The sequence below is a fragment of the Gadus macrocephalus genome, chromosome 21 (genome assembly GCF_031168955.1).
Source record: "Gadus macrocephalus chromosome 21, ASM3116895v1".
Taxonomy (NCBI): domain Eukaryota; kingdom Metazoa; phylum Chordata; class Actinopteri; order Gadiformes; family Gadidae; genus Gadus; species Gadus macrocephalus.
In genome coordinates, this window is record NC_082402.1 from 3,160,682 (window position 1) to 3,188,203 (window position 27,522).

The window sequence follows — 27,522 nt, forward strand, 5'->3', positions numbered from 1 at the left end:
GTCTGGCTCTGGTTGAGGAGGTGGAGGTCTGGCTCTGGGTGAGGAGGTGGAGGTCTGGCTCTGGGTGAGGAGGTGGAGGTCTGGCTCTGGGTGAGGAGGTGGAGGTCTTGCTCTGGGTGAGGAGGCAGACACCTTGGGACAAACTACATGTTACCTTTTTAACCTTGTACAGTTCTATAGTATCTTCTACTGTAACATGTGGGAAGGACAGCCATTATTTTAGCTTTGATATTATCCAGTTGGTAACTCGTCGTTGTTTAGCGTCATTCCATTTGGTAGGGTTTTACTTCTGTGGCAATTAATGCCACCAGATATTTAGAACGTACAAAAAGCTGAAGTACCAAAGAACACTAAGCAATATCGATATGAAATCAAATATACTCAGCCATATTCAGGTGTGCTGGGTTCCCTTGAAGAAATGCCAAATTATCTTCCACCTTGAAATGATTTTCAGCCTTCACTGATGGTCAGAAATGGGCCCGCAAGTAGAACACTCTTTTGTACGCAGCGAGAGTCCCGTCAACGTGGTTAAAAGTACGGCGCAACCATCGGAAATTATCAACATATTGTACGACGTACGTCTCAGTATGTATTTAATATCAAACTTAAAGTTGTTGAAGATATGGGTCAACAATTCCCAATGGACACCGAAAATAGTTCCCGTTGGCAACGGCTCTATGTTACGCAAACACAAACCAGAACGTTCCGCCAGATTCCCTCAGGGGACTCGCATCCAACTAACTGCCCGTAGGGTTCTTATGGTTGTTAAGACTACAACGTTCTATGCTAACCATTGAGACTAAATCAACTGACCGCACTCAGAACCTTCCACGGCGGGAAGCACAAACCGTCCGACTGGAATCCGAACATTCCAGCCGGAACCGGAATAAAAAAAAAACAGCGCCTCACCTTGAGCTGAACGGAGGAAGATCCTGAAGTCCAGCGATGGTCTTCATTAAAACACAGCCAACAGACTTACCTTGATGCGATCCGTTTGATGCTGTTGGTCAAACACTATTCAGTGTACCTTTACATTATTATGCACCCAGTGTGTACAAGTTATACCACTCAAAACCGTACGAAGAACCGAACTACCATGCACGTCCACGAATTTAAACCTCAAATCCTTGCCTAAAAACAATGGAATTATCCAATACAAAACCGTGTCTACATTTTACAATAAACAGAACAATTATCTAGATTATTCAGGGTACAAGCCATACAGACCAAATCTAAACGTTGAGCTCACAGAGAGCTGACCATAACCCTGCAACTTCACCCTGACTGCCTCATCACCAACAGCAAATCATGCCAGCCAGCCAACACATGTACAGCTCCAGTGAGAAGTGGGCATCTGAGTGAAAGGACTGCCCATAATAAAATGAAGCCCAATTCCTGAACTATCCAACCATCTTCATGGTTTAAAGAGTTACAGACTTGACATGGTGTTCTGATCACCTTTGTCTACTCCCTCATTACTTATAAAACTCTACATCTCCATCGCTAGAGTGTTGCATCCTACTTATGAGGGTGTGGTCTGAGTGAGCAGAGATGCATGCTGGGACAGAGTGCCGTCTGAAGTCTTCAGTTCTATAGACACGCCCCCTCAGGAGAAACCAAGTGTTTGAGAATCTGTCGTGACATCAGTTACATGAGCTGGACTATCCTTCAAGATGGCGCCAGGATTCTCAGAGGAGAAAGGCCAAGAGGAAGATGGGAGGGTTCTTCCCCTCAGCCAGTGGAACACAACAACAGTCTTCAGAGTACCATGGAACACTTTGAAACGTTCTCCTCTATACACCTTGAAGCCCCAGTGAAGGTTTCCTTACCTCCTCAACTGAAGACCACAACTTCAGTTTGAAGAGCGCACTAGTTGGAGTTCCCAGATTGGTTCTGATTTAAGGGAACCAATCGTTCAGCAAGTCCTGTACGAAACAAATACAGTTCAGCCTGAGAAGACGTGCAACCGAGCGCAAGACAAGATCCACAGGGCTCTCCATCCATCCAGCCAGGTAGGAAGAGCCGCCTCACTCCAGGCATGAAGGTCATCTTGAATATCCATTGAGGTCCCTTTCCAACGTCAGACTCTCCTTGTGGAATGCCTTTAGGTGTCCGTCCTCCATTGATCCTCATTGGTGTAGTCCTAGTTTGAAGTGACTGATCTGAAGACGCCGCTTGCATCCTTTGACCCTTGATGTGGACGCTCTCCTTCCTCCCCGGTGGGATGGATATCCCTCGGATTGTCGCTCCGTGCTCCTCATGTCTACTGGAGGCCTCAGGTAAACATGTGGCCGTCCATCAGGTATGATTTAGTTGACCTTTCCAATAGCCCAAGCCAACCACACAGACCCCCGTATGAACATCATCACTGTCAAAGCAAGCAGGACACACACACGCACGTAGAACCGCTCGCTGCCTGCTGCCGGCTGCCCGCTGCCGGGCGACGGTGCCTCGCGGCAACCGGCGGCATGTCGCAGTTCATGTACTTCAGCGAGTCAAAGCCAAATTTCCTTTCCCCCAATTCCTTCTCAACCATGGCTCAGATAACCCCCACTGTCTCGTTGTGGAAATACAAGAGATATAAGTAGAACCCCATGCCAGATAGAACCAAACACAAGTAGAACCCCCTCACAGATGGAACCAAACGCAAGTAGAACCCCATGCCAGATAGAACCAAACACAAGTAGAACCCCCTGCAAGGTGTGAGTTAGGGGGGGGGGGGGGGGACACACACATAGAACCCTAGCGATGCTAAAAAGTCATCCATCTCATGTCAAACCCACACACACACACACCACTGAGCCATAAAAGGCCCAACACTCATGGAGGGTAAAAACCTCCTGCCAAGTAACATTCCATCATCCAACCCCGGTACTCCTGACAGGACACCCAGAACAGAACCATCATTGTCTCCAGAGACATAAATGATGTACAACATTCTTCAGTGGCGTCCCACATTGGTGATGGATCATGCTTGGCGTCTCCAATGTGTCCCAGGTTGATTCAACGTCTCTGAAGTCATGTGTTTGTAGTCCAGTGGTTTCCTGAATGAGGGGCCTTCACAGATGCAAACGGTGCAGCTTTAGTCAGCCTGAGGACAGGAAGGAGGTCATCTGTTCAGAAGACCACCCAGTGGAGTGGGCTGGCTCTTGAGGAGCAGGATCCATCTTTGGAATAGCCCCAAATAGGACCTTCTTGGAAATGAAACTGTTCCTGAGGAGTCACGATGCCTGGAGGGGACTGTTGAATGCGTTCCATGGTTCTCTTTGTAAGACTGAAGTTGTGTTATAGTCGTTGAGATGAGGAGCCCCCCTCATCTCCCCCTGGTGTTTCTCCTTCTGAATCCCTGTCTCCATCTTAAAGAACATTCTAGTCCATGTAACCAACGTCATGACGGTTTCTCAAACACTCAGTTTCCCCAGAGGGGGCGTATCTACAGACCTGTAGACTTCAGACAGCTCTGTATCCCAGTATGTACCTCTGCTCACTCAGACCACACCCTCATCAGTAAAGAAACACTCAATTGAAGAAGATGCAGAGCTCAGGAGAGTAGCTGGAAAGAAGGCTGAAGACATCAGAACCCAACCTATTACTCCAGCTTATAACTTAGAACCTTTAACCGTTGTAACAAACCATTAAAACCAACAAAAACCAAACGCCTAAGTAGCTCATGAACCAATAAAACATCCTTACTACTCAGATCAACCTTCAGCTAACGGGTTAACTGACCAGGAAGCCAAAATACAGCAATGTGCCCAAGAGTAATGAGAAACTATTGACTTACAGTTCGCAGTTCATCTTCATGGTGATGTTGGGATACTCACAGAACTGCAGTTAAATGTCCATGATAGACCTTTCAAGAAATGAACAGTTTACTCATTATTGTCCCCAAATTTCAAACACAGTTCAACATCTACCATCTCCATTAAATCAGATGAATGAATGACAATACAAATTCAGGGCTTTAGGAATCATCCAACTTTTAAACAATGTTTAAGATAATTAACTGATCCAGCTTTTTAATATAAGTAGCTAATTATTTGACTGTCATTGGTCAAGAGTGATTTACTTTTTACTTTGACAAGTTTGAATGTATAGTCTCTAAAATGTTAGTTTCAGGTAGAATCATTATTTAAATTTCAAATGAGTTTAACCACCAGAATCCCAGATTTCCTTCACTCATTGTGAGTGTTTATATTCAACATACAAGTCAACGCAGCTGTGCTTTGCTATACATTTCTACTCACATCAGGTCCAGATGAGATGCTCCTCTTTACTTCAAAAAGTTTTTAACCTGTGAAACAGGAAGAAATGACAAATACGTCACAACAGAGCTCAACAGAACATTACACACACGTTCTTGTTTCTGGGAACACAACAACGGGTTTGGGAGATGCTACACTGCCAAACAGTGGAGAACACCAACGTACTGTCCGGTTCCCTCTTAAGTGAAATGCACCAGATGCAACCAATTTTCCAATTAAGAAAAACACTCGCGAGCTGCGGCAGGTGAGCTAGTAAGTAATACTCAACGCAGGTTCGGCGCCCTCTGGTCGCCTTCTTAACAGTAAGAATCTATTTCAGCTCCGTGTTTGATATTTAATGACCTCCCTCATTTTAAAGGGGTGAGTGAGTCTGATTTGACTGATTTAGAGTCATACTTCAGAAGGAAGAAAGTCTTCATTCAATTCACCACACACGCGTGTGCGCGTGTGTGTGTGCGTGCGTGTGTTCTTCTTGCATTGTGAAATTGATTCATCTAGAAGTGGTTCCGGATTGATGTTATGTTAGCTTGAACATCATATGGTCTAAATAACGCATAGAATCAATTAAATATCGCCTCGTAACTTTTTTCGATAATGAAAAAGACATGGCAACACTGTCCAAACCACAACAATTCGTTAGTCAGAAACGATTAAATAAACGAGCACTAACAATCGTGTTGACGGCTTGTTGCGAGTTCCGAAATGCACTCATTCATATTAACAGTGAGAGGGGGTGCACCGTTCCTGGAGGTACTGCAATACCAGGTCGATGCGTGGAGTGGACGGAGCAAGCCCCTTTTCCATCTCCCAGTTCCAAAAATCAATTTAATATATGGTCCCCGGGTAGGGGACGTATCAGATATTAAACTGATAAGAACAGATACTACACTTGATCTTAGCCAAAAGGCCGAGAAGCGATGCCTATAAAATGTTCTACCTAGAGGACCCATTCCCAGAAATGTCACTCTCATCAGCGGTTTTACGGGGAAAACTTCCTTTCAATACAAGAAGCCTACACAAGTACCACTATGCGTCAACAACATATAGCGTGTTGTCAAACTACGTTCAACGCAAATAATAACGAGTATAAGGGTCCGTGATTCAAGGCAATGCATGAACGTCACTGATGACGTCAGCAGCTCTAAGCCAATCAGTATGTCTGAGGAAGCCAAACGCGTTTATTGTGAACTATTATAATAGTGAATCCCCACTGAGCACGATCACTATGATTTGATGCCATCATACATGGTGTTAGTTTGGTAAAAGTTTGATACATGAGAAATTAACTCTTCCTTTGCATCATTGCTAGATCACTAAAAATGTGAGGAAACCGCCACTCTACCGCTCTCCAGTGGTCACTAATAGGTCGGCAGAACTTCACCAAGAAGTTTATTTACTATTAGCGCATCAAAGACCCAATGCTAAATTCAGGGTATGCCGTGTGCCATGTTTTAATTCCAGATTTCCTCAACCATGCAAACAATCACCCAATAGCAAATAAAATGCATGAACTGAACACAAACATCTGAAATCAATAAGGTTCTACACTGTTGAAACATAATTTTGATGGTATCGTTGTTTCGGGGTAGGTCATGTGTTGTGTCGAGATCTGTTTCCCCGTCGAGATGTGTTTCCCCTAGTCCCAGATAATGACTGTCAGGATGCGTTCCCCCTGTTCTAAATGGTCAAATTGAATGATATCAGCCTGAAAATCACAGCACTTATCTGTTGTGGGGAAATAAGTCAGCAGTATGCATTTGAAAGATGTGTGAGCCTCCTTTCCTATGGAACAGAGGGCCTTTTCGGGTAATTTCGGACGGGGGCGGGGACTAGGGGAAACACATCTCTACGGGGAAACAGATCTCGACACAACACCTGGTTGCACTCTGGATGAGGTTCATGAAGAATCTCCATACAGTTAAAAGTTCAGATTACATTGGTAATGGGCGGAGTGGTAAAACCCACGACGACAGATTAACCCAGATAGGCTAAACCTGTTCACCACTCCGTGTAACCGAAGCTATTGAGGACTGGTGTTAGCACTACATAAGCTATTTACATGAGCTTCAATATCATATTGTCTAAATAAAGCATAGAAATTAATTTACTCACATCTTCTTTCGATAACGTGTCTCACCGGTATCAATTTAAATAAACTTGATGCACAATGTTGTTGGTGAAAAACATATTCTTACTTAAAACAAACAATAGCACAACAGTCGATTCACTTGCACAACTCAAGCCTCCCTCCAGTCTAGAACTCTGGCCCTCTTAAGGAGCACCATAATGGGTGTGGCTCAATTAACCAATGAGCCACAGCTGTAGACTATTACAGGGCTAACAGCCAGACAGGAACATGTGCATCTTTTAAAATATGGTTTAACACAGTGAAGATGCCATTCACATATTCACAGCAACACTATTTTGACCAAGCTAGTCTGAGGACAGCAAGTACTAAAGGCTAGAATGCAGGATAGTTAGTCGGTTGAATACACGAGAACATTATTTTGGTTCGACTGAGTTGTTTATTAGTATTATGCTTTAACAACGAATAAAAGTACAAGTGCACAATAAACAGAATGACTAAAATAATAGTATCAAACATTACAGATCATTAACAGTTGTGCACGTATCATTGACTCTCTTTGCGACTTTATTTAAAAGGCGACTAACGACACACTTTGCGACTTATTCAGAACATCAGGGAGAAGTTGACACACATATTCAAACGTATGATGGCTGGGGTTGTTCATTCCCATGCTGCTGGCCGCTCATAGGTATCGAGGTCCACGGCTCTCGTGCCAACAGCTTCGGGGTCTCTCTCCCTCTCCTCGCGTCGTCCAGGCAGTCAGTGGGCGTGGTTATGGGAGGAGGACTCCGCACGAGCGGGAGCGTCACCGTCACCATAGTGATTCACTACAGCCGAACTCACCCAGGTGGAGTTCAGTTGTACAACATCTATTTAGATTCATCTAAATGGGGTGACTTTTGACATGTGAACACACTTAATGCGTAATGAAAGACGATAATGAACACAATCCTAGATGAGCTAGAGAGGATAGCAGAGGTAAGAGAGAGGAGGAGAAGAGAGAGGAGGAGAAGAGGGAGGAGGAAGAGAGGAGAGGAGAGGATGGTGACGAGAAGAGAAGAGAGGAGAGCAGACAAGAAAAAGTCACGGTACTCACACACATGGGGAGAATCTTTACATGTAGTCACTGTGATCTTCTTTAAGTGTTTAATACATGAAGGGTTGTATGGTGGAGATTAAGGTTTACTGGTTCATCAACTACCAACTTTTACAATTCTTGATATAAAACGTTCCATCAATCTCAAAATTATCAAAATTAAGGTTCTAGGCAACAAACACATTTATTTTTGTATTACCCTGAGACAGTGATTCTACTGAACACTATTGGACTGGAATGTATCTATTTTAGATAACGTAGGTAGGCCTACACATTAAAAAAGATTTAATGAACGTGTAAGGACATTGTGTTTCTTTGTCATTCACTATTCAGAAATTAAAACAGATAGAAATGTCAAAAAAACGACAATTATTATTTTGTACAGATTAGTCCTCTTAACATGTTAGTCCTCTTATGTTCTATATAACTGCAACTGTTTACAACTTTATAGCATTAAATGTGTAAAAAGATCTGGAAACAAAACAGACAAAATATAATGTGTAATTTAACCATTCATAATGGGTTGAATTCAACAACTGCGATTATGTTCTTAAAGAACATCTCCTCGTTAAATATCAGCAGTACGACATTAAAGCAGTTCTCTCAGATCTCACATAGTAGAGATTCTAATTCAGCAAACAACATTAGTTGTTTTGGTTGTTTCTTTGTTTTATTATCAAACAAAGGTCCTAGTCTGTTTGATTGGGTGAGATGATCAGGGGGGCAGAGTTGTTACCTCCATAATCATGGCGGCCTGGGCAGAGGAGTGGATAGAGGGGCTCACTGAAGGTGCAGCCAGTAGCAGAGTAGATATGAACCCTGGCTTCCACATCATAGAAGGAGACCACACCCTCATCATAATCAACAAACACCCCCACCTTCTGGAGCTCAGCTCTCAGAGGGAGACGGACATCAGGGTTATCATTAAATACAAACCTATCCTTGTAGTAGAGAAGAGTCCAGTAACCCGTCTCAGGGGTCCACATGCTCCCACCTTTTCTGTCGATGGACTCTCTGGCTACTCCTAACCACCAATAAGTCTTGTCTTTAACCTGGACCTCAAAGTAAAATCTCCCTGAGGAGAAGCTCTGCCTCGTGAGAACAAATATATACTTTGTAAATCTCTTCGGGTTGTCTGGGAGTACCTTCATCACATGTCCATCATGTACTTGTTTCCCATCCTCAGACAGGATGAGACTGGGATGAGCTGTATCAGGATCCAGAGTCACATCTACTTCATACTGCTGGACCCTCTTCAGTTCAGCATCACTCAGCTTCTTCATCTCCATGTTCAGAGACTCCTCCAGCTGATCCAGGGATCTCCTCAAGGTCCCATACGTATGACGGAGGACGGACCTCCACCGTGGTCCAGTCCCTGGTGGGTGGAGGATCCTTCAGGGATCTGAAGGTCTGGAGGAAGTGGAGGTGGTCTTCAGTGTGTGAGAGCTGCTTCACCTCTGAGCATCTATTGGTCAGATCTTCTATTTCCTGCTCCAGCTCTTTGATGAGGTCTTCAGCTTGTTTCTCTGTGGATTTCAGTTCCTCTTGAATCGTTTGGTTGAATTCATCGCGACACTTTTCAACACAGCCTATCAGAGCAGTGAAGACATGCCCACCATCAGCTATCTCTCTCTCTGCAACTTTGTTGCTCAGTTCTACTCTGTCTTTGATCTCCTTAATCTTTTGTTTCCTGGATCATCTGCGGAACTTCAGCCTCCATCTTCCCCAGCTGGGCCGTCTTCACTTCATATTCCTCCTTCAGAGGTACAACAGGATGGGACTTGTGGTCTGTCTCTGTGCAGAACTGACACACACACACCTGTTCAGTCGGGCAGAAGAGCTCCAGAAGTCGGTCGTGTTTCTTACACATCCTGTCTTCCAGACGGTCCATAGGCTCGACCAGCCGATGTTTCTTCAGGACTGCGACTCTCTGATGTGGCTCCAGGTGGGTTTGACAGAAAGACATAAAACACACCAGGCAGGACTTCACTGCCTTCTGCTGGGTCCCAGTACAGACGTCACAGGGAACTTCTGCTGGTTCAACACAAGGCTGCTCTTTAACTCGTACGGTTGTTCTAAACTGATTAGCCAGCTCTGATAAGAGGGTATTGACCTGTGGATCAGGTTTTGTGTCCAAAATCTTGTTGCAAACAGGACATTTGTACTTGACTTGTTCATCCCAGAACTTTGTAATACAGGTTCTGCAGAAGTTGTGTCCACACGGTGTGGTAACTGGGCTGCTGAACACGTCCAGACAGATGGAACATGAAAAGTCCTCCTCAGACCAGGAAGTGATAGCAGAGGCCATTCCTAGACACAGACGATAAGGTTTATGTATTGTGCAATTTGATATTTCTAATTCCATCAATTCCTTATCTTGTGCTGCTTTACTCACCTTGTTGTGTTTTCTGTCTGTCAGACAATTCTCTCTAAAAAGGCCAACGTTCCGATTATTTTGGTAATGGTAAATAAACCACGCCTAGGGGTTCTAGTTTGCCAAGCACCTGTCCTTTCCGCAGTGCGTAGGGTCTGACTGATTTCAAACCAATAAAACTGTATTTGGTGTTGTGTTGACAATTCTTATGTGTAGAAGAAGTGGTTCCATACTGGTAGGCTATTAGCGCTACACATCTGTGGTCGAATGACGCACTGACGTTATGTTAGCTTGAACTTCATATGGTCTAAAACTAAATACGGCATAACATTTATTAAATTATGACTCCTCGTAACCTTTTTCGACAACGTTTAATCAGTTTCAATGAAAAAGACAGCAGCACTGTCCGAACTAAAATACTTATTTAGCCAGAAAAGATAATTAAACGAGCACTACAATCGTCTCGGAGGCTTAGGGTGAGTTCCGAAATGCACACCTTCATTTTTACAGTGAGAGGGGGTGCACCGTTCCTGGAGGTACTGCAATACCAGGTCGATGCGTGGAGTGGACGGAGCAAGCCCCTTTTCCATCTCCCAGTTCCAAAAATCAATTTAATATATGGTCCCCGGGTAGGGGACGTATCAGATATTAAACTGATAAGAACAGATACTACACTTGATCTTAGCCAAAAGGCCGAGAAGCGATACCGACAAAAAGCTCGATGTTTGATAGTGATTCTCCCTCCTATCTTTCTCAATGAGGGTTTCAGATGTTTTTTTTTTTTTTATTGAATCAATAATAATACATTTTAAGAAACCACATGTTCGTAAATTTGGCACGTGAAATTACAGTTGTTTTCAAAGAAAAAAACAAGGTAACCGGCCACGAAATAATCAAACAGTTACTTCTGGTCACATGGTACGCCTCACCCCCAATTGGAATCGAGAGTTTACGTATCAAACATAAAGTAGTATTCATGGTAATTAAACTAGAAATGTGGGTACTTTGGAATTAGATTCATACGCAAACTCTTACATAATGTGAACGTTTAAAGAGAACAGCCGATAGATAATTAAAAACTAACATTGCGAGTTCTGCAGTCGGTCTTGCCTTCTTGTGGATATTCAAGGTAACTGCACCATCGGGGGTTTCCTAGTGTGTTCATACAACACCGCAGGCTGCAGTTTCAGGACCGCAGCAATAGGACCATAGCTTTTCGTGTCCCTGCTCTCAGGGCGCAAGGTATTTTGTCCCTAAATGGCGAATTATTCTTGAGTTACTCATGAGATTCATTCATGAAAGAGTGATGAACCAAAACGTATGTTTACCAAATACTTTAACTAAACTTAACCATCTCTTATCTAATGACCTTAACTTAACCATCTCTTATCTAATACTTCAATTTAACCATCTCTTATCTAATACCTAATAGCAGGTTAGCTGTGTGCCAGCTAATATTACGGTAGCTAACGTAATTTACTAGATCGTTAGTTGAGCAAAGATTTTTTTTTTCCAAAGTCACCAACATGGCGTGTGCTTGTAGTATAATGTAAATAAAACACTACCGTTTGTTAGTTAGTTGGCTTTGCATTTGCCTTTGACTATCTCCTATTTCATTTCGTACTAAGGTCCATCTGTCCAAGCCAGCACTTGTGACATACTGACTTGTAATAATAGTCTTATAATTTGCTCTAACAGGAGCCGAAGATCCGGGCGTTCCTGGAAGAGGCCACCGCTATGGGTCCGCGGTTTAAGGCTAAAGTCCAGGATGTTGCCGTGTGGGCCAACCCGGTATCACGCAATTGCGTGCTCCTGCGCACGAACGTTAATCTATTGAAGCGTGTTCCCGAGCACGATAGTCCGACTTTTTGCGTGTTACACAAAACGAAATGTAAACCAATGCATTCTGAATGGGAGTGTTCTAAGACAATTAACGTGCTCCACAAAACGGTACGAGAGAGAGAGAAAGAGAGAGCGGGAGGGACAGCGAGAGAGAGATAGAGAGAGCGAGAGAGAGAGAGCGAGAGAGAGGCTTCAGAAAGGGTGTGCGCAGATAGTACAGTGCACCCTAGTTATGTTTATGCCAAAACCTATATATATAATTAGGCTGTGGAAATTGCAATAAGTTAAGAACACAACTTCGCACGTTGAGCACACAGCCGTGTGACTCGTTTATTTTGTAAAAAAGAAAACCGGAAAAAAGCGTGCTGAAGGTAAACAAATCCAGCATGGTCTGTGACGTCATGAGACGCACGTAATCCTTAGGGACCGCGATCCCTGAACCACCAAGAACGTAAATGACATGCAGTAAACAACAACACAATTGAAAGAACAACACATAACGAAATACTGTAGGTGAATTATGTTACGGTCACTACAAGGCTATAATTATATTATTTAGCGTGTAATGAGACAATCTATAGCCAAATTGTCGAAGATGCCCGAGAATCTTCGGGGATATCAGCATGGGCAATCGGCGAATCAGACCCATGAAGGGGGGGGGGAGGGGGACACGTTAGTTGAAGGGGGGGGGGGGGGGGGGGACACGTTTGTTGAGGGGGGGGAGACACGTTTGTAGGGGGGGGGGAGACACGTTTGTAGGGGGGGGGGGGGCACGCTCGACAACGAGAGTTTTTATTGAACGATTGACAACGAGAGTTGGTTTTTATTGAACGAGACTTCAAAACGGAACAGCTGCACGAAACCATGGTCACGTCACTCTCGGTGATGGTGTCGACAATGACATGAACACACGAACAATGTTAATAGAACAACACACAACCACATAACATCCCGAACCCATTAACCCCACTTAATCCTAACAACAAAACAAGTTAACAAAAGCCCCATTTGTCAACTGAGAACCCTAATTCCCAGAATCCCCCGCGGCTCCGGAACACGGCGTAGCTTATATTAATCTTTATTATCTGAATGGGAAATGCAATATTTTAGGACAGATACACCATTAAACGCGTTTCTAATGACATTTCTAGCGAGAAATGTACATTTTCCTTACATAATCTTCAGTCAGTGAATGTGTATGATCTTTATTAGTCTTTATTATCTGAATGGGCAGGAAGGGGGGGCCTGCCCTCGGGGTCTGACCGGGCCAAGTCTCGGGCAGGAAGGGCCCCCCCTTCCTGCCCTCGGGGTCCGACCGGGCCAAGTTTCGGTGCGGAGGTCCCAGTTAGGCCCTAGAATAAGGTATTAAAATTTCAGGGCGGTAGGACCTTCCTATCTCAAAAACTGTTTTTCCACCACATTCTGAACCATTAGGCCTTGCAGGCTACACTTCTGAGGGGCTTTGTCCAAATGACACTCCATTTGGGAAAACTTTTTTTCTCTAAGGGCTAGAACTCCAAATCTCGGATATGTCGTACACGGGGCCCCGGGAAATGTGTGTAAACATTTTAGCATCCCTAGCAATCTCGAAAAGGTCGGCAAAGGGGCGTGACCTCCAACAGTACAGTAAATGTACATAAGACAGAGGTTAGTTTCTAGTCCCCTTTTTTTGTGGGATGGAGGTGTACATTTGTGGCTAAAGGTGTGTAGACACAGCTGGCCTGTGGCCACGTTTTTGAAGTCGGGGGTCAAAAGGTCAAAAGGAGCCGGCACCACGCCGCTTATGAGATAACAAAAAGTTAATGTGTGTTTCTCTCATAACTTTTTGTCATTATTAAAGAGAGGCCTGATTCTCAGATATGCATGTTGGATGGCTAGGGTGTAGGTCTGGGAAGAACTTCAGGCCAAAGTCTTGCAAGCGAGCCGCTGGGTGCAGGTGCAACGAGATGGAGCACTTGCTGAGCCTGGACTTTCATAATCTTCGCTCTGTGAATGTAAAGGATGTTTGGTCGGATGTTACGACGAAGAATCATAATGTGAATGGGAATATTCTATAAATCTCTTGATATCATCTTTCGTCTCAACACTTCTGCTGCAGCCACTTAAAGTCTCACTCCGAGAACCTTAAAATATGAATCAATCCATTAGAAGTATGAAAATATCTTCCCGGTAGTGCAACAGAGCAAACAAGGTGTCCTTTGACATCTACGTTTCGAGACGATTGCAACAGTGCCACACATGATCATATTTGAATATGTTTCGGGGTAGTAATTAGCTGTCGATTTTGGAGGCCTTTATCAATAATGACCAGCTATAGATTTGCTTCCCGATGGAGATTTTTGACAAATTGCATGTTAATTAGCATCTACACGTTAAGCTGAGTCCAATGAGATCAAGCTCGGCCTCTTGCTACACCGAGATCATGTCCTAGACCTAGGTGTACCATGTAAAATACATGTTACCATTAGCTTTGTCGTTCTTGGTGTCATTGGACTCAGCTCAACGTGTAGATGCTAAATAACATGTCATTTGTGACAAATCTTTATCGGGAAGCAAATCAATAGCTGCTCAGTATTGATTAAGGCCTCCAATTTCGACAGCTAATTACTACCATTAAACATGTTTGAATATGCTCATGTGTGGCACCGTTGCAATCTCCTGGAAGCGTAGATGTTGAAGGACACCTTGTTCGTCCTCTTACGCCACCGGGACGATATTTACATGCTTCTGATTGACTAATGAATTGATTCAGCTATTCCCCCAGAAGTCTGGGGTCAAAAGGTCAAAAGGAGACGGCACCACGCCGGGGTGGATCCAGATCTCGGGCAACAGCGCAGGGTTGCCAGGTCCTGCAAAAAAACGTGCCCCCCACATACCGTTCAAAATCCACCCAAAATGTCCTAGAAGCATCCCAAATAAAAAATGATATTATTGGCCATTTTGGCCAACGTTTTGAAAGTAATAATATTTGAGGGAATATTTTTTTGTTGTTGTTTTAGCAGCAAAATGCACCGTGTGCGTGTGCGTGTGCGTGTGCGTGTGTGTGTGTGTGTGTGTGTGTGTGTGTGTGTGTGTGTGTGTGTGTGTGTGTGTCTGTGTCTGTGTCTGTGTGTCTGTGCGTGCGTGTGTGTGCTTGTGTGTGCTTGTGTGTGTGTGTGTCTGTGCGTGTGCGTGCGTGTGTGTGTGTATAACACGCTATTTTATGTTGAAATGCGACGTAATCCAGTGTTCACGAAAAGTACACTGTCAACGTATGCTTTTGGCGACTGGGTTGGCTCTCAGATATACGTGTTTCTAACAAGATGATATCATTAAAAGTTACATAAAGTAACAGTTTAATAACACAAACGCAGGAAGCACGTGAGCTGCTAGTTTAGCGAAAGCAACCTGACGTCGTTGAAACATGCGAGCGAGCCGATCAAATCCTAATAACTATAAAACTAAAGATCAGACACAATCACTGACTGAAGATTATGCAAGTAAAAAGTATATTTCTCGATAGAAATGTTATTAGAAACACGTTTAACGGTGAATCGGTCCTAAAATATTGCATTTCCCATTCAGATAATAAAGATTAATAAAGATCATACACATTCACTGACTGAAGATTATGCAAGTAAAAAGTATATTTCTCGATAGAAATGTTATTAGAAACACGTTTAACGGTGAATCGGTCCTAAAATATTGCATTTCCCATTCAGATAATAAAGATTAATAAAGATCATACACATTCACTGACTGAAGATTATGTGAGGAAAATGTACATTTCTCGCTAGAAAAGTCATTAGAAACGCGTTTAATGGTGTATCTGTCCTAAAATATTGCATTTCCCATTCAGATAATAAAGATTAATAAAGATCATACACATTCACTGACTGAAGATTATGTAAGGAAAATGTACATTTCTCGCTAGAAATGTCATTAGAAACGCGTTTAATGGTGTATCTGTCCTAAAATATTGCATTTCCCATTCAGATAATAAAGATTAATATAAGCTACGCCGTGTTCCGGAGCCGCGGGGGATTCTGGGAATTGGGGTTCTCAGTTGACAAATGGGGCTTTTGTTAACTTGTTTTGTTGTTAGGATTAAGTGGGGTTAATGGGTTCGGGATGTTATGTGGTTGTGTGTTGTTCTATTAACATTGTTCGTGTGTTCATTATTGTCGACACCGTCACCGAGAGTGACGTGACCATCGTTTCGTGCAGCTGTTCCGTGTTGAAGTCTCGTTCAATAAAAACCAACTCTCGTTGTCGAGCGTTCAATAAAAACCAACTCTCGTTGTCGAGCGTGCCCCCCCCCCTACAAACGTGTCTCCCCCCCCTCAACAAACGTGTCCTCCCCCCCCCCCCCCCCCCCCCCCCCTCAACTAACGTGTCCCCCCCCCCCCCCCCCCTTCATGGGTCTGATTCGCCGATTTCCCATGCTGATATCCCCGAAGATTCTCGGGCATCTTCGACAATTTGGCTATAGATTGTCTCATTACACGCTAAATAATATAATTATAGCCTTGTAGTGACCGTAACATAATTCACCTACAGTATTTCGTTATGTGTTGTTCTTTCAATTGTGTTGTTGTTTACTGCATGTCATTTACGTTCTTGGTGGTTCAGGGATCGCGGTCCCAAAGGATTACGTGCGTCTCATGACGTCACAGACCATGCTGGATTTGTTTACCTTCAGCACGCTTTGTTTTCCGGTTTTCTTTTTTACAAAATAAACGAGTCACACGGCTGTGTGCTCAACGTGCGAAGTTGTGTTCTTAACTTATTGCAATTTCCACAGCCTAATTATATATATAGGTTTTTGGCATAAACATAACTAGGGTGCACTGTACTATCTGCGCACACCCTTTCTGAAGCCTCTCTCTGCTCTCTCTCTCTCTCTCTCTGTCCCTCCCGCTCTCTCTTTCTCTCTCTCTCGTACCGTTTTGTGGAGCACGTTAATTGTCTTAGAACACTCCCATTCAGAATGCATTGGTTTACATTTCGTTTTGTGTAACACGCAAAAAGTCGGACTATCGTGCTCGGGAACACGCTTCAATAGATTAACGTTCGTGCGCAGGAGCACGCAATTGCGTGATACCGGGTTGTGTGGGCAAGGCTTGAGGAAGAGGCTTGCTTGCGGTTGCAGAGACAGGCGCGTTCAGAGGGGTTTATATTAAGCCGACAGATATATATATATATATATATATATATATATCTTATAGAGACTTATATAAGATCTATATATCTTATAGAGACCTATGTATGGAAGTAATCATAAACACATCTCTTTCCATTTATAAAGGAACATCAATCTGATGATGGCCAGGCGGAGGAGGAAGAAGAAGCATCACTGGAAGGGAATGAAGATGATGTCGTGGATTAGGTAAGAGCTAAGGAAAAATTATGTATGTGATAATATCAATGCCATGCCACTGTCCCCTGTCTTGAATGTCATTCTGAGCACTGTTGCTTTCATCTGCTTTTTTTTGAGATTCCACCACAAAAGAGGTCGACCGCACTCGGTGAACTCTTTGTGGAGGAAGACGGGGCCCTAACCATCAGCGCCAGCGGTAATGTGGACGACGCGGACTGATGCAGAGAGGACAAGAAACGAGTTGGAGCTGTATAGAAGCCTATATAATGTGTTGACCTCAACAAATACAGTAATCTGGTGGTTGGAGAGAAAGGAGACTTTACCGATTTTGTTTGATCTTAGTGCTAGGTACCCAAGCATCCTCCACTCCAGCTGAGCGCACTTTCTCAACTGCTGGGGACACAATTAGTCTGGAAAGGGCCCGTCTCCTCCCAGAAAAGGCAGATATGATTATCGTCCTCCATAAGAATTCTAACTGAGAATGGATAGATACAAGTTACTGCAACTTTAACATTAGTAACCACGTAGATGGAAAATATTAAAAAATATGTTATGTTGTATATATGATCATTTGAAATATATGAAAATGCCCTCACAATAAAACTGCCAGTTTGCCCGTTGACCTCATTGTCATTGTATCCTTTTAATCTCAAAGTGCTAGAGTTATTAACGAATTATGGTGCTCAATGTATAATAATTGTAGAAAAGTAGTTGGCCGATAATCCTATAAGGCTTTCATAATATAAAGTATCGGAAAAAGTATCGTGAAGGTATCGTATCGAATTAAAGGTATCGGTTTCGGTATCGGTATCGAAAATTTTCAAACGATACCCAGGGAACTTTTGGGTTAGGCGCGTAGATGCGTTACACTCGCTTAAGTAGCGCGTTAGGCGCGTTCGAATAATCCTGGGGGGCGGGGGGGGGGGGGGTGAGAAGACTGTTGCTGTGGTGTCAGTGGCCAACGGGCCCAGCTAACACTAGTGGCCCTCTTTTTTCTTGGTTCATGATAGGCCTCTGATCTTTGTAAGCCCCAAACAAAAAATGCATAGATATATATATATTTTTTTACTGCAGCTCATGATAGGCCCCCTGATCGTCGTAGGCCCTGGGGATTCAGTACCACTATGTATCAACAAAATAAAGCGTGCTATCAAACTATGTAAAACCAAAGAATAACGAGTATATAGGCCCTGGATTTACGAAATTGCACGAACGGCACTGATGACGTCAGAAGCCATAAGCCAATCAGAATGTCTGAGAAGCCAAAGCCGTCAATTATGGTGAATTGTACATTACATTATATATTATGTATATGTATGTATGTATGTATGTATGTATGTATGTATGTATGTATGTATGTATGTATGTATGTATGTATGTATGTGCAGGGCTGTAGTGGAGGGTAAACGCCGTTTACGCACCTCTGGAATTTAGGAAATAGCGTTTACGCACCTCTAAGTTCCCTGTGCCTTGTATTCTTGTATATTGGAATAATCGGAAATAAATTTAGTATCATTTTAAAACACCTAAGACAAAGTTTCATATTGTTGAACAAATAAATGCTGTAATCTGAATCATTTTCATCTGCGCTGTATAGCCTATGCTATGGTCTGTGACCCTCCAATCAGTGCCTTGCGGCGGCGACACCAATCAGGATCCAGGAAAATATGTAAACAGGAAGTATGTAAACACATTTATCATGCCTGCCTACCTGTCATTAATTAGCCATGGATATCAGGCGATTTTTGAAGAGACCTTCGAGTGCTCCCACTCCAACAGATGCCCGAAAAAGGCCTCAAGTACAAAGTAAGACTGAAGATGATCAATTCACATGAGTTGTTTTTGTGATTTATAAATACATTTTACTTGACGAACTATTAAATGACTACGAGCATTCAGATTGGCCAATGCGTAGTCATGCTATCCGTGTATTGCCCATGTCGAAATGAGCGAAAGTCAGTTAGAGTTTTACTATCCATATCAAACTCCGGTTTTAGCGTATCAACTTCGCTATAGCTCGGTCGCTATGTTAAAGCCTCGATTTGGAGATGCGAGGTTGGCGGTGGCAGCCGTGGACTCCGCGGCTGAACCGTGGATCGGGCGGATGACGCGACAAAAAAAAATATTTTAATTAAATTCGGGCAGTTGGCGGTTAAACCAATAAAAATATTTATAAATATTTTTATTTTATTATTTATTTCCTTTAAAGTTATTTTCCCAGCAAACTGGCCTGTCCCCCTAGAGAGGAACCGTATGGGGAATCCAATTTGAAACAACTTGCCCAAAGGTTCAGACTTGATGACAGAAAAATTCTTGAAGGCTATAGGGATTTTAAGGATAACTCAAGCATCATTTCAGAAAACCTTGCACCACTCCTGAATATCGACCATCACATTCCAGTTAGCACTGAGTGTGAGTGTGCACTCACACTAGGCCATCTGGCCGTGGCCGTGTGGCCGTTTTCACACCTAACCGTGCTCAAATGGCCCCATTGTTCTCTGGCCTGCACTCACACTAGGCTATCTGGCCGTGGCCTGGCCACGGAAGGCTCTTGTACATACGTCATCACGTCGTAACACGTCATCACCAAGCGTCCGCTGCATGGACCATAATAAAGTCTGCCGCCAGTCAGAGTTTTAACAACAATGTATAACAACACAGAGAACACACCAACAGTTGAACCGCTTGACGCGATGTTTACCGTTTGATGGGAAAGAAGGCTTGTCGCCTTTATTATGTCTGTGGTCGTCGCATTGACTATACGTCATCCAGCTCAGGTTGCGTAGCCGTGCGTGTGCGCGTGTCGGCTCATTAGCATCTGTACCGTAGCGGCCCGTGCCGTAGCAGCACACCTCTCCCAAATGGCCAAATTGGCCCGGCCTGGCCAGACTGGCCACACTCACACTGGCAGATTTGAGCACGGTTAGGTGCTAAAACGGCCACGGCCACGGCCAGATGGCCTAGTGTGAGTGCACCCTGAGAGGGGGTTCAGCTTAATGAACATCATATAGTGTGCCCCCTGAGATGCAGTCTGCACTTGGTCACAGTGTCGTCCTTGATGTTTATTCAACTGAATGGCCCACCACTCACAAAGTTCAATAGTACACGTATTTGTTGAAATTTGAATAACTTGAATAAACTACAAATACATTCAGTGACTGTCATTGATTGATTTAATATGACTTTAATTGATAACATAATGGAATATAGCCATGCTAGCCTTACAGAGTCGCAACACTTTGCGTTGCGTTGTGTTGAGGTCGATCTGATCACAAAATTCATAGTTTACCCACCTCTAATTTGACCACTACAGCCCTGTGTATGTGTGTATATAATATGTATGTATGTGTGTGTATATACGTATATGTATATATATATATATATGTGTATGTGTGTGTTTTTTTTAAGTGACCACAGCCCACAACATAAGAGTAAACGTAGCATGTAGCCCAGTTTCATGGGTGAGTTGCTTTGATTTTTGACTGCATGGCATAGCTGGAATGTTACGAGAATATGTATGTACTTTATCATGAATGAGCTGAAGAATGTCATTTATTTAAAATGGGCATACCATGAATATATATTGTGAATATTGACCTGTGTGTCAGTAAATGGTTATGGAGAAAGCCGTCAAACCGCCGTCTAAGGGCTTTCAAAACTAGCTGCTTTTCTGTGGCTGCCTATTCATAAAAAATAAACTATGCTCATCTAAGGGGAAAACTATGACAGTGTATCCTTTGTCGCTCAATTTGTCTGTGTCTGTGCGCGTGCACTGTATGAAAATAAGGTTGCAGAATCTTAAATTCTCGCCCATTTTGGATATAAATCCACAAATCCTGTTTATAAACTTAGTGTTAGCACAGACCAATCCACATACCTGGAAAGCTTTAGGTAAAACAATTAACGAGCACACTAAAAGCCATTGGATTATTACTACATGATCTGTGAATCATTTTAAGTGGCTACCATTCCTATTATGATTCTAACATGAGAACATTGTATTCTCTGTGCAGATTAAAGTTTTCAGATTAAAGTTTCTATTAAAATTTCATCCATTGATTTATTGCTATGGATGTTTAAGTCGTGCATCACCATGTGTCTGTTTCGCTTTGAGCTATCGCAGTCATCTTGAGTGTGCTGTTAAGTAGGGAAGCATTGGCCTCTAGTGGACACCTTTGGTAATATCCAGCCAACATACCCGACTATCCCACTGGCTGTGGTGATGGTTCCATTACTTTTCTTGGCCTCTGGCTCTGACCCCATTCCTTGCTCGGAAAATGTCTGCAACCTCAACTTAAACTGTTGTGCATCTGCTTACACAGTTTTTGCCCAATCAACATCTGCCAGTAAGTGATGCCCCTGTGAACGTACTAATCACATCGCATCGCATTACTACACAGTCATTGATTAGTCATATAATGCTCATGGCTATGAATAATTGGGAACTGAGTAGGATGTCTATGAGACATTTAAGGTCAGCAATCTCCTCCCACCCCATTTGCACTTCATGCAATCCCGAGTGGGCCCCGACACCAAAGGTTAATTGAGATTAATTGGTTGAAAAATGTGAAAATATGTCAAAACATGCTCTGAAGACTTAGTAAGCCATAAGCCTCATGGGAGAACGGTTGAAAGACTCGCCAACATCATAATTAAGTCAACACACTAGTGGAAGCAGAGTTAATAGGCTTAGTTTGAACTTAAACTAGATCCTGAGATATGGCCTTTGCTCCTAGAAAAATACTATTCTCAAATTCTCTTTCTAGGAATTCTGGGAAGGCTCCACTGGTAAACAAGACAGAACTGAATGCAGCCTTTGTGTCCGTTACTTAATGCCTTTATCCGCTGATATAACACGGCATGCATTCCCCTTATCCAACGACAGGCTAAATAGATTAAATCAAATCAAATCAAGCGTATTTATAGAGCATATTTAAGAACAACAGCAGTTGACGTGTGCTGTACAACTAAAGAAGTTAAAAAGAAAGAAAAAAATAGAACTCACAGACTGAGTTAAACTATCTTAAAAGAAGGGTAAATTCAAGTCTAAGAGTGCGTAGGGATAATAATTTTGGATTGGTTCGGATGAGGTTTTGTGGGTTTGTGTGAATCGCTGCAGAAATGCTGTACAACACTTACTGTACATGTCCTGAGCTTCAGTGATGTATTGTTATAAGCACCAGGGGGAGCCCTTGCGCCTTCACAACATCTCACACACACACACACACACACACACACACACACACACACACACACACACACGTTTAGATATACTTAAACCATATCTGCCCTAGCCACAGCTAATGCTGTATATATGTTAAGGTATTCATCACCTCTGACCTGCTGTTCACACTGCATACATCTTACCTATTTATATATTCCACGATACACACATGTACATGCTTTAGAGATTGTATTTCACTTCTGCTTAGATGCTGAACTGCATTTGTCGTCTCAGTACTTAAACTCTGGGCAATGACTAAAACGCTGACCCTAAAACCCTCTAATCTAACCAAATGGCTAGCTCGTCAGCAGGCGGCCTTTAGATGCTTGAGATCCTTGTGCCGGTGCTTTCCTTCCTTCTGTCGTGGTCTCTTTCACGTGCGCCTGTGTGATTTATACATCATGCTGCTGCGCCCGGCCTCAACTCAGCCCGCCCCAACGTTCCATCTGTTGCGTTCAAGTGTCAAGTGTCGACAGTCGTCAGAGATGCATTTATGCAGCAGTTATCGGGCAGCGTTCGGTATGGCTGGCTCATCTTCGCTGTTGTACTAGAAGGACGCCACTGTACCATTTATACTCTGCATTATTTATTGTCCACAGGGATGGACCGTAAATCTTCTTAAGACTGGCTAGCTGAACAACAAACGTCTTGAAGCGAAGAAGCCATTGGGAGTAGATGTGATGAGGGTTAAGTGCAGGTGTGTTACGTGAACAGAATCACAATATAAGGCCAGAAGGATTTATGTTGTGTTGTAAAGTAAGTGACTGCTGAGACTACTACACATGTAGATGGTCCATCCGAAAATAACTTAATTGCAGTTTTGGCCAACCCTCTATGCAGTTCGGTTAGATTTTCTTCCAGACTGTGGAACCATTGGCGATCATGTCTGTATGCTCGTCACTGAATATTGTGAATTTGTGTACTTTTTTACTCTGTTTGGTAATTTGTTTATTTTGTTTGTGTTGATATGGATCCTCCTGGGTCTGAAATAAAGAATTATATATATCCCTTACATCTGGGTTCCTCTGGGTTGAATCAGTTGTTCTTGCACCCGGGCTGGTTCTGAACCTCTTCATCTTGGCCAGGCTGAGGTCCGTGGTTCTATTCAAGGGGCCTTAAGACCGGGTAAAGAACCGTTGAACTCCAGTGCCAGCGCTTTTTAGAACAGGGTCATTTTGGTCATTAATGAGCCGAAAAGTAGGACTAAAGTAAAGAACATGGCAATAATTGACCTGACTATTTCCTCCTCATCTCATCGTCATCCGCTTATCCGGGGTCGGGTCGCGGGGGGAGCAGCTCAAGCAGGGGGCCCCAGACTTCCCTTTCCCGGGCCACACTGAAACACCTCCCAAGGGAGGCGCCCAGTGGGCATCCTTGCCAGATGCCCGAACCACCTCAGCTGACTCCTTTCTAAGTAAAGGAGCAGCGGCTCTAATCCGAGTTCCTCACGATGGCTGAGCTTCTCACCCTATCCCTAAGGGAGACGCCAGCCACCCTTCTGAGAAAACTCATCTCGGCCGCTTGTACCCGCGATCTCGTCCTTTCGGTCATCACCCAACCCTCATGACCATAGGTGAGAATAGGAACGAAGATCGACCGGTCGAGAGCTTTGCCTTGCGGCTCAGCTCTCTTTTCGTAACAACCCGCACTACTCGTTTGGGCTTACCAGGTCTATCCGGAAATTTCCCCCATTCCCTGATCCAACTCACCACCAGATGGTGGTCGGTTGACAGTTCCGCCCCTCTCTTAACCCGAGTGTCCAAAACATGCAGCCTCAGATCAGATGACACGATCACGAAATCGATCATCGATCTTCGGCCTAGGGTACTCTGGTACCAGGTACACTTATGAGCACCCTTATGTTCGAACATGGTGTTCGTTATGGATAATCCATGACTAGCACAGAAGTCCAATAACAAACGACCGCTCGGGTTTAGATCAGGGAGGCCGTTCCTCCCCACCACGCCTCTCCAGGTGTCTCCATCGTTGCCCACGTGGGCGTTGAAGTCTCCCAGCAGAACTACGGAGTCCCCTACTGGAGACCCATACAGGACTCCATTCAGGGTCTCCAAGAAGGCCGAGTACTCTGAACTGCTGTTTGGTGCATACGCACAAACAACAGTCAAAGTTTTCCCCCCTACAACCCTTAGGCGCAGGGAGGCGACCCTCTCGTCTACCGGGGTAAACTCCAACACCGCGGCGCTCAGCCGGGGATTTATGAGTATCCCCACACCCGCCCGGCGCCTCACGCCCTCGGCAACTCCGGAGAAGAATAGAGTCCAACCCTTATCCAGGAGTACGGTACCGGAGCTGAGACTGTGCGTGGAGGTAAGCCCCACCAGATCTAACTGATAGCGCTCCACCTCCCTCGCAAGCTCCGGTTCCTTTCCCCACAGAGAGGTGACGTTCCACGTCCCCAGAGCCAGCTTCTGCCGCCCGGGTCTGGTCCGTCGAGACCCCTGACCTTCGCTGCCACCCATGTGGCTGCGCACCCGACCCCAACGGGTCTTCCCACAGGTGGTGGGCCCATGGGATGAAGAGAGGGGGGGTGCCACGTAGTGTGTTCGGGCTGTGCCCGACCGGGCTCCGTGGCAAACCCGGCCACCAGGCGCTCGCCATCGAGCCCTCCGTCTGGGCCTGGCTCCAGACGGGGGCCCCGGGCTTCCTCCGGGCCGGGTCACATCTCCTCTTTTTTCGATATTCATTTTTTGAATTTTTGCAATTAAATACAAATGTTTGGACCAGCATCACACAGGAATCTAAAACTTGATTGGTAAGCCTGTGCTGGACATATTTCTATTTCATCATTTCTTTGTGTTCTTTTTTGCCAAATTAATTGTAAGTAATATGAAATCGGATTTTGTCTTAAATGCAGAGATTTACATTTACATTTAGGGCATTTAGCAGACGCTTTTATCCAAAGCGACTTACATCGGTTGACACAAGAGATCCTTGTTGTTGCATTATACGCCTATGCATAATAATTTGCTAAATGATATTCACCAATAATAATTTTGAACTCCAAACACAGCTGAGCCACTGAGGGCAGTAAAGCTTTTCCTTAAGGGGGTATCGCCCTCCCCGCCCCCCCATCTCAGAACTGCCAGTTCTTTGGACACCCCTGGCTCTAGTAAATGGCTAATTTATTCGTCATCTCCCATTGATGACATGGTTCTCAACGGCTCAATTGAAAATAAGTGTGGGATGCGGCTGCTACGCCTTCTGTTTCTTAATGGAAGCAGTCGTGCTGTGGGTCTGACAGGCGACGAAGCAGCAATCATAATCCTAAACTGAAATCCTCATTGCTCGCTTACGCACGTACACACACGCGTACGCACGCGCACACGCACGCGCACACGCACACGTACGCACACGTACACGCACACGTACACGCACACGTACACACACACACACACACACACACACACACACACACACACACACACACACACACACACACACACACACACACACACACACACACGTACACAAACACATGCGTACACAGACGCACACACTGACACACACACACAGACACACAAAACACATTCATTCATCGTACAAAAACATAAAAAATGTTACATAGCTGATGTGTTCCATATTGAAATAAGGATTTTGTTGCTTGCCTCTGATCTCAAAACGCATGCAAAAAAAAAAGGGACCCAAAATAAAACATTTTGTTGTTACAATCCGTCCTTGGCAACAGCCACTGGGGCCCCATTCACCGATTTGCGGCCGGGCTATTTTGGGAGTGCTGTGCACTCCCTTGTTAGTGACGCGTGCTGCTGGGTAAACTTGGAGCTCCGCCGGCCCGGCTCCACAGCCTCAGATGGCGCGAGCAGAGACAATCAGCCGGGATGAAAAGAAAATTAGGGGGTGGAGGAGGATCAAGAGGGAGAGAGAACAAATTGATGGAACGGACAGAGGGCGATGGAACTAGGGAGAGAGGGGGAGAGAGAGAGAGGGAGAAAGAGAGAGAGAGAGATGGACTAGGTGGGAGAGGGAGAGAAGGGGGAAGAGAGAGAAAAGGAGAGAGAGAGAGAGAGAGAGAAAGAGATGGCCTTGTATAAGGGGGAGAGAGAGTCAGTGGGCTAGAGAGGGAGGGTAGTGGAAAAATATGGAGAATAAAATAACAGCTGGTGCAAGACGAGCAGGTGATTATTAGAAACAGAAGAGGGTGGATTTGGGAAGGGGAGGGTGGTCTACTGGATGGCGAAAATTGTAAATGCAAGGGAGCAGCAGGGAGAATCATCCTGCGTGATAGCTTAGGTTCTTTGGTGGTGTGGGGGTGGGTGCATGAACGTGTGCGTCATGGGTGATAGGGGGACTGCATAAATGCAAGACTTAATATATGCATTCATGAATGGCAACCGAAATTAGATAAGCAATACCACTTAGTGAACGCACGGGGGTGTCATTGTACCGCCGAACAATAGGAAGACAGCCCAACGATATTCAAATCTTGTTGTGAAAAACCTTGTTAGGTAACACGTTCTTGTTAGCTTTCAACTGCGGTTTTCTGTCCGCCAACTGACAGAAGTCTACCTCCACTCAATCACCCAGACACCGCAGCTGTAGATTTCAGAAGATATCGTTCTGACATGACATCAATTGTTTTTTTATGACCTTCCAATCGGAGTCCACGAGGTTATGAATGAAATCTAGAACATCAATCGACAAAGCGTGTACAGCATGACGTGAGGGTATTGGGGGAGCATGCCGAATAGGACATACAAAAAAACAAAGGAAGCACGATACAGTGTGAGCAGGATAATGAGCTGGCAGAGACACGAGGGAGATAAAAAAATAAAATAGAGAGAGGGAGAGGGAGAGAGAGAGAGGGAGGGAGGGAGGGAGAGAGAGAGAGAGGGAGAGAGAGAGGGAGGGAGGGAGAGAGGGGGGGGGGGCAAGCAAGGACAGCATCGAGAAAAAAACAAACTGAAACAAATCAAAAACCATGACCAGAACAGTCCTTGAGACCCGTCATCACTGAAGATAACGGCAAATAAGATTTATGTTAAACAGTGATGAAATGGGCGGAGTCCTCACACATGGCTGAGGGCCCTGACGTTGACGTCTCAATCCACCCGCCCCATATTCGTGTATTCATTCGAATCAACGTTAATTACAGTATTTAAGCCTTCATAACGCCGTCTTTTACGCCGCTTTTACTAAACTATAAAACACACCGTTTTGGACGGCTTTTAAACGCGCTATTTACGGCGTTAAATTGCGCGTTAAATTGCGTAATTTTATTTCGAATTCAATAAGCT

General features: G+C 44.3%; 1 protein-coding gene and 2 non-coding genes across 3 annotated transcripts; all 3 read right to left on the reverse strand.

Moving 5' to 3' along the window:
* Positions 1–4,993: 4,993 nt before the first annotated feature.
* Positions 4,994–5,184, reverse strand: LOC132450465 (U2 spliceosomal RNA). The gene has a single exon (XR_009523849.1). It is a non-coding gene; the product is annotated as a U2 spliceosomal RNA (small nuclear RNA).
* Positions 5,185–6,767: 1,583 nt separating this feature from the next.
* On the reverse strand, positions 6,768–9,885 carry LOC132450033 (zinc finger protein RFP-like). Its single transcript, XM_060041991.1, has 2 exons — positions 9,846–9,885; positions 6,768–9,760 (listed from the first exon to the last, which is right to left on the reverse strand). The coding sequence occupies exon 2, from the start codon at positions 8,737–8,739 to the stop codon at positions 8,140–8,142; it is 600 nt and encodes a 199-aa protein (XP_059897974.1). The 5' UTR covers positions 8,740–9,760; positions 9,846–9,885; the 3' UTR covers positions 6,768–8,139.
* A 453-nt stretch (positions 9,886–10,338) lies between these two features.
* LOC132450466 (U2 spliceosomal RNA) lies at positions 10,339–10,529 on the reverse strand. Its single transcript, XR_009523850.1, has one exon. It is a non-coding gene; the product is annotated as a U2 spliceosomal RNA (small nuclear RNA).
* Between the last annotated feature and the right edge of the window lie 16,993 nt (positions 10,530–27,522).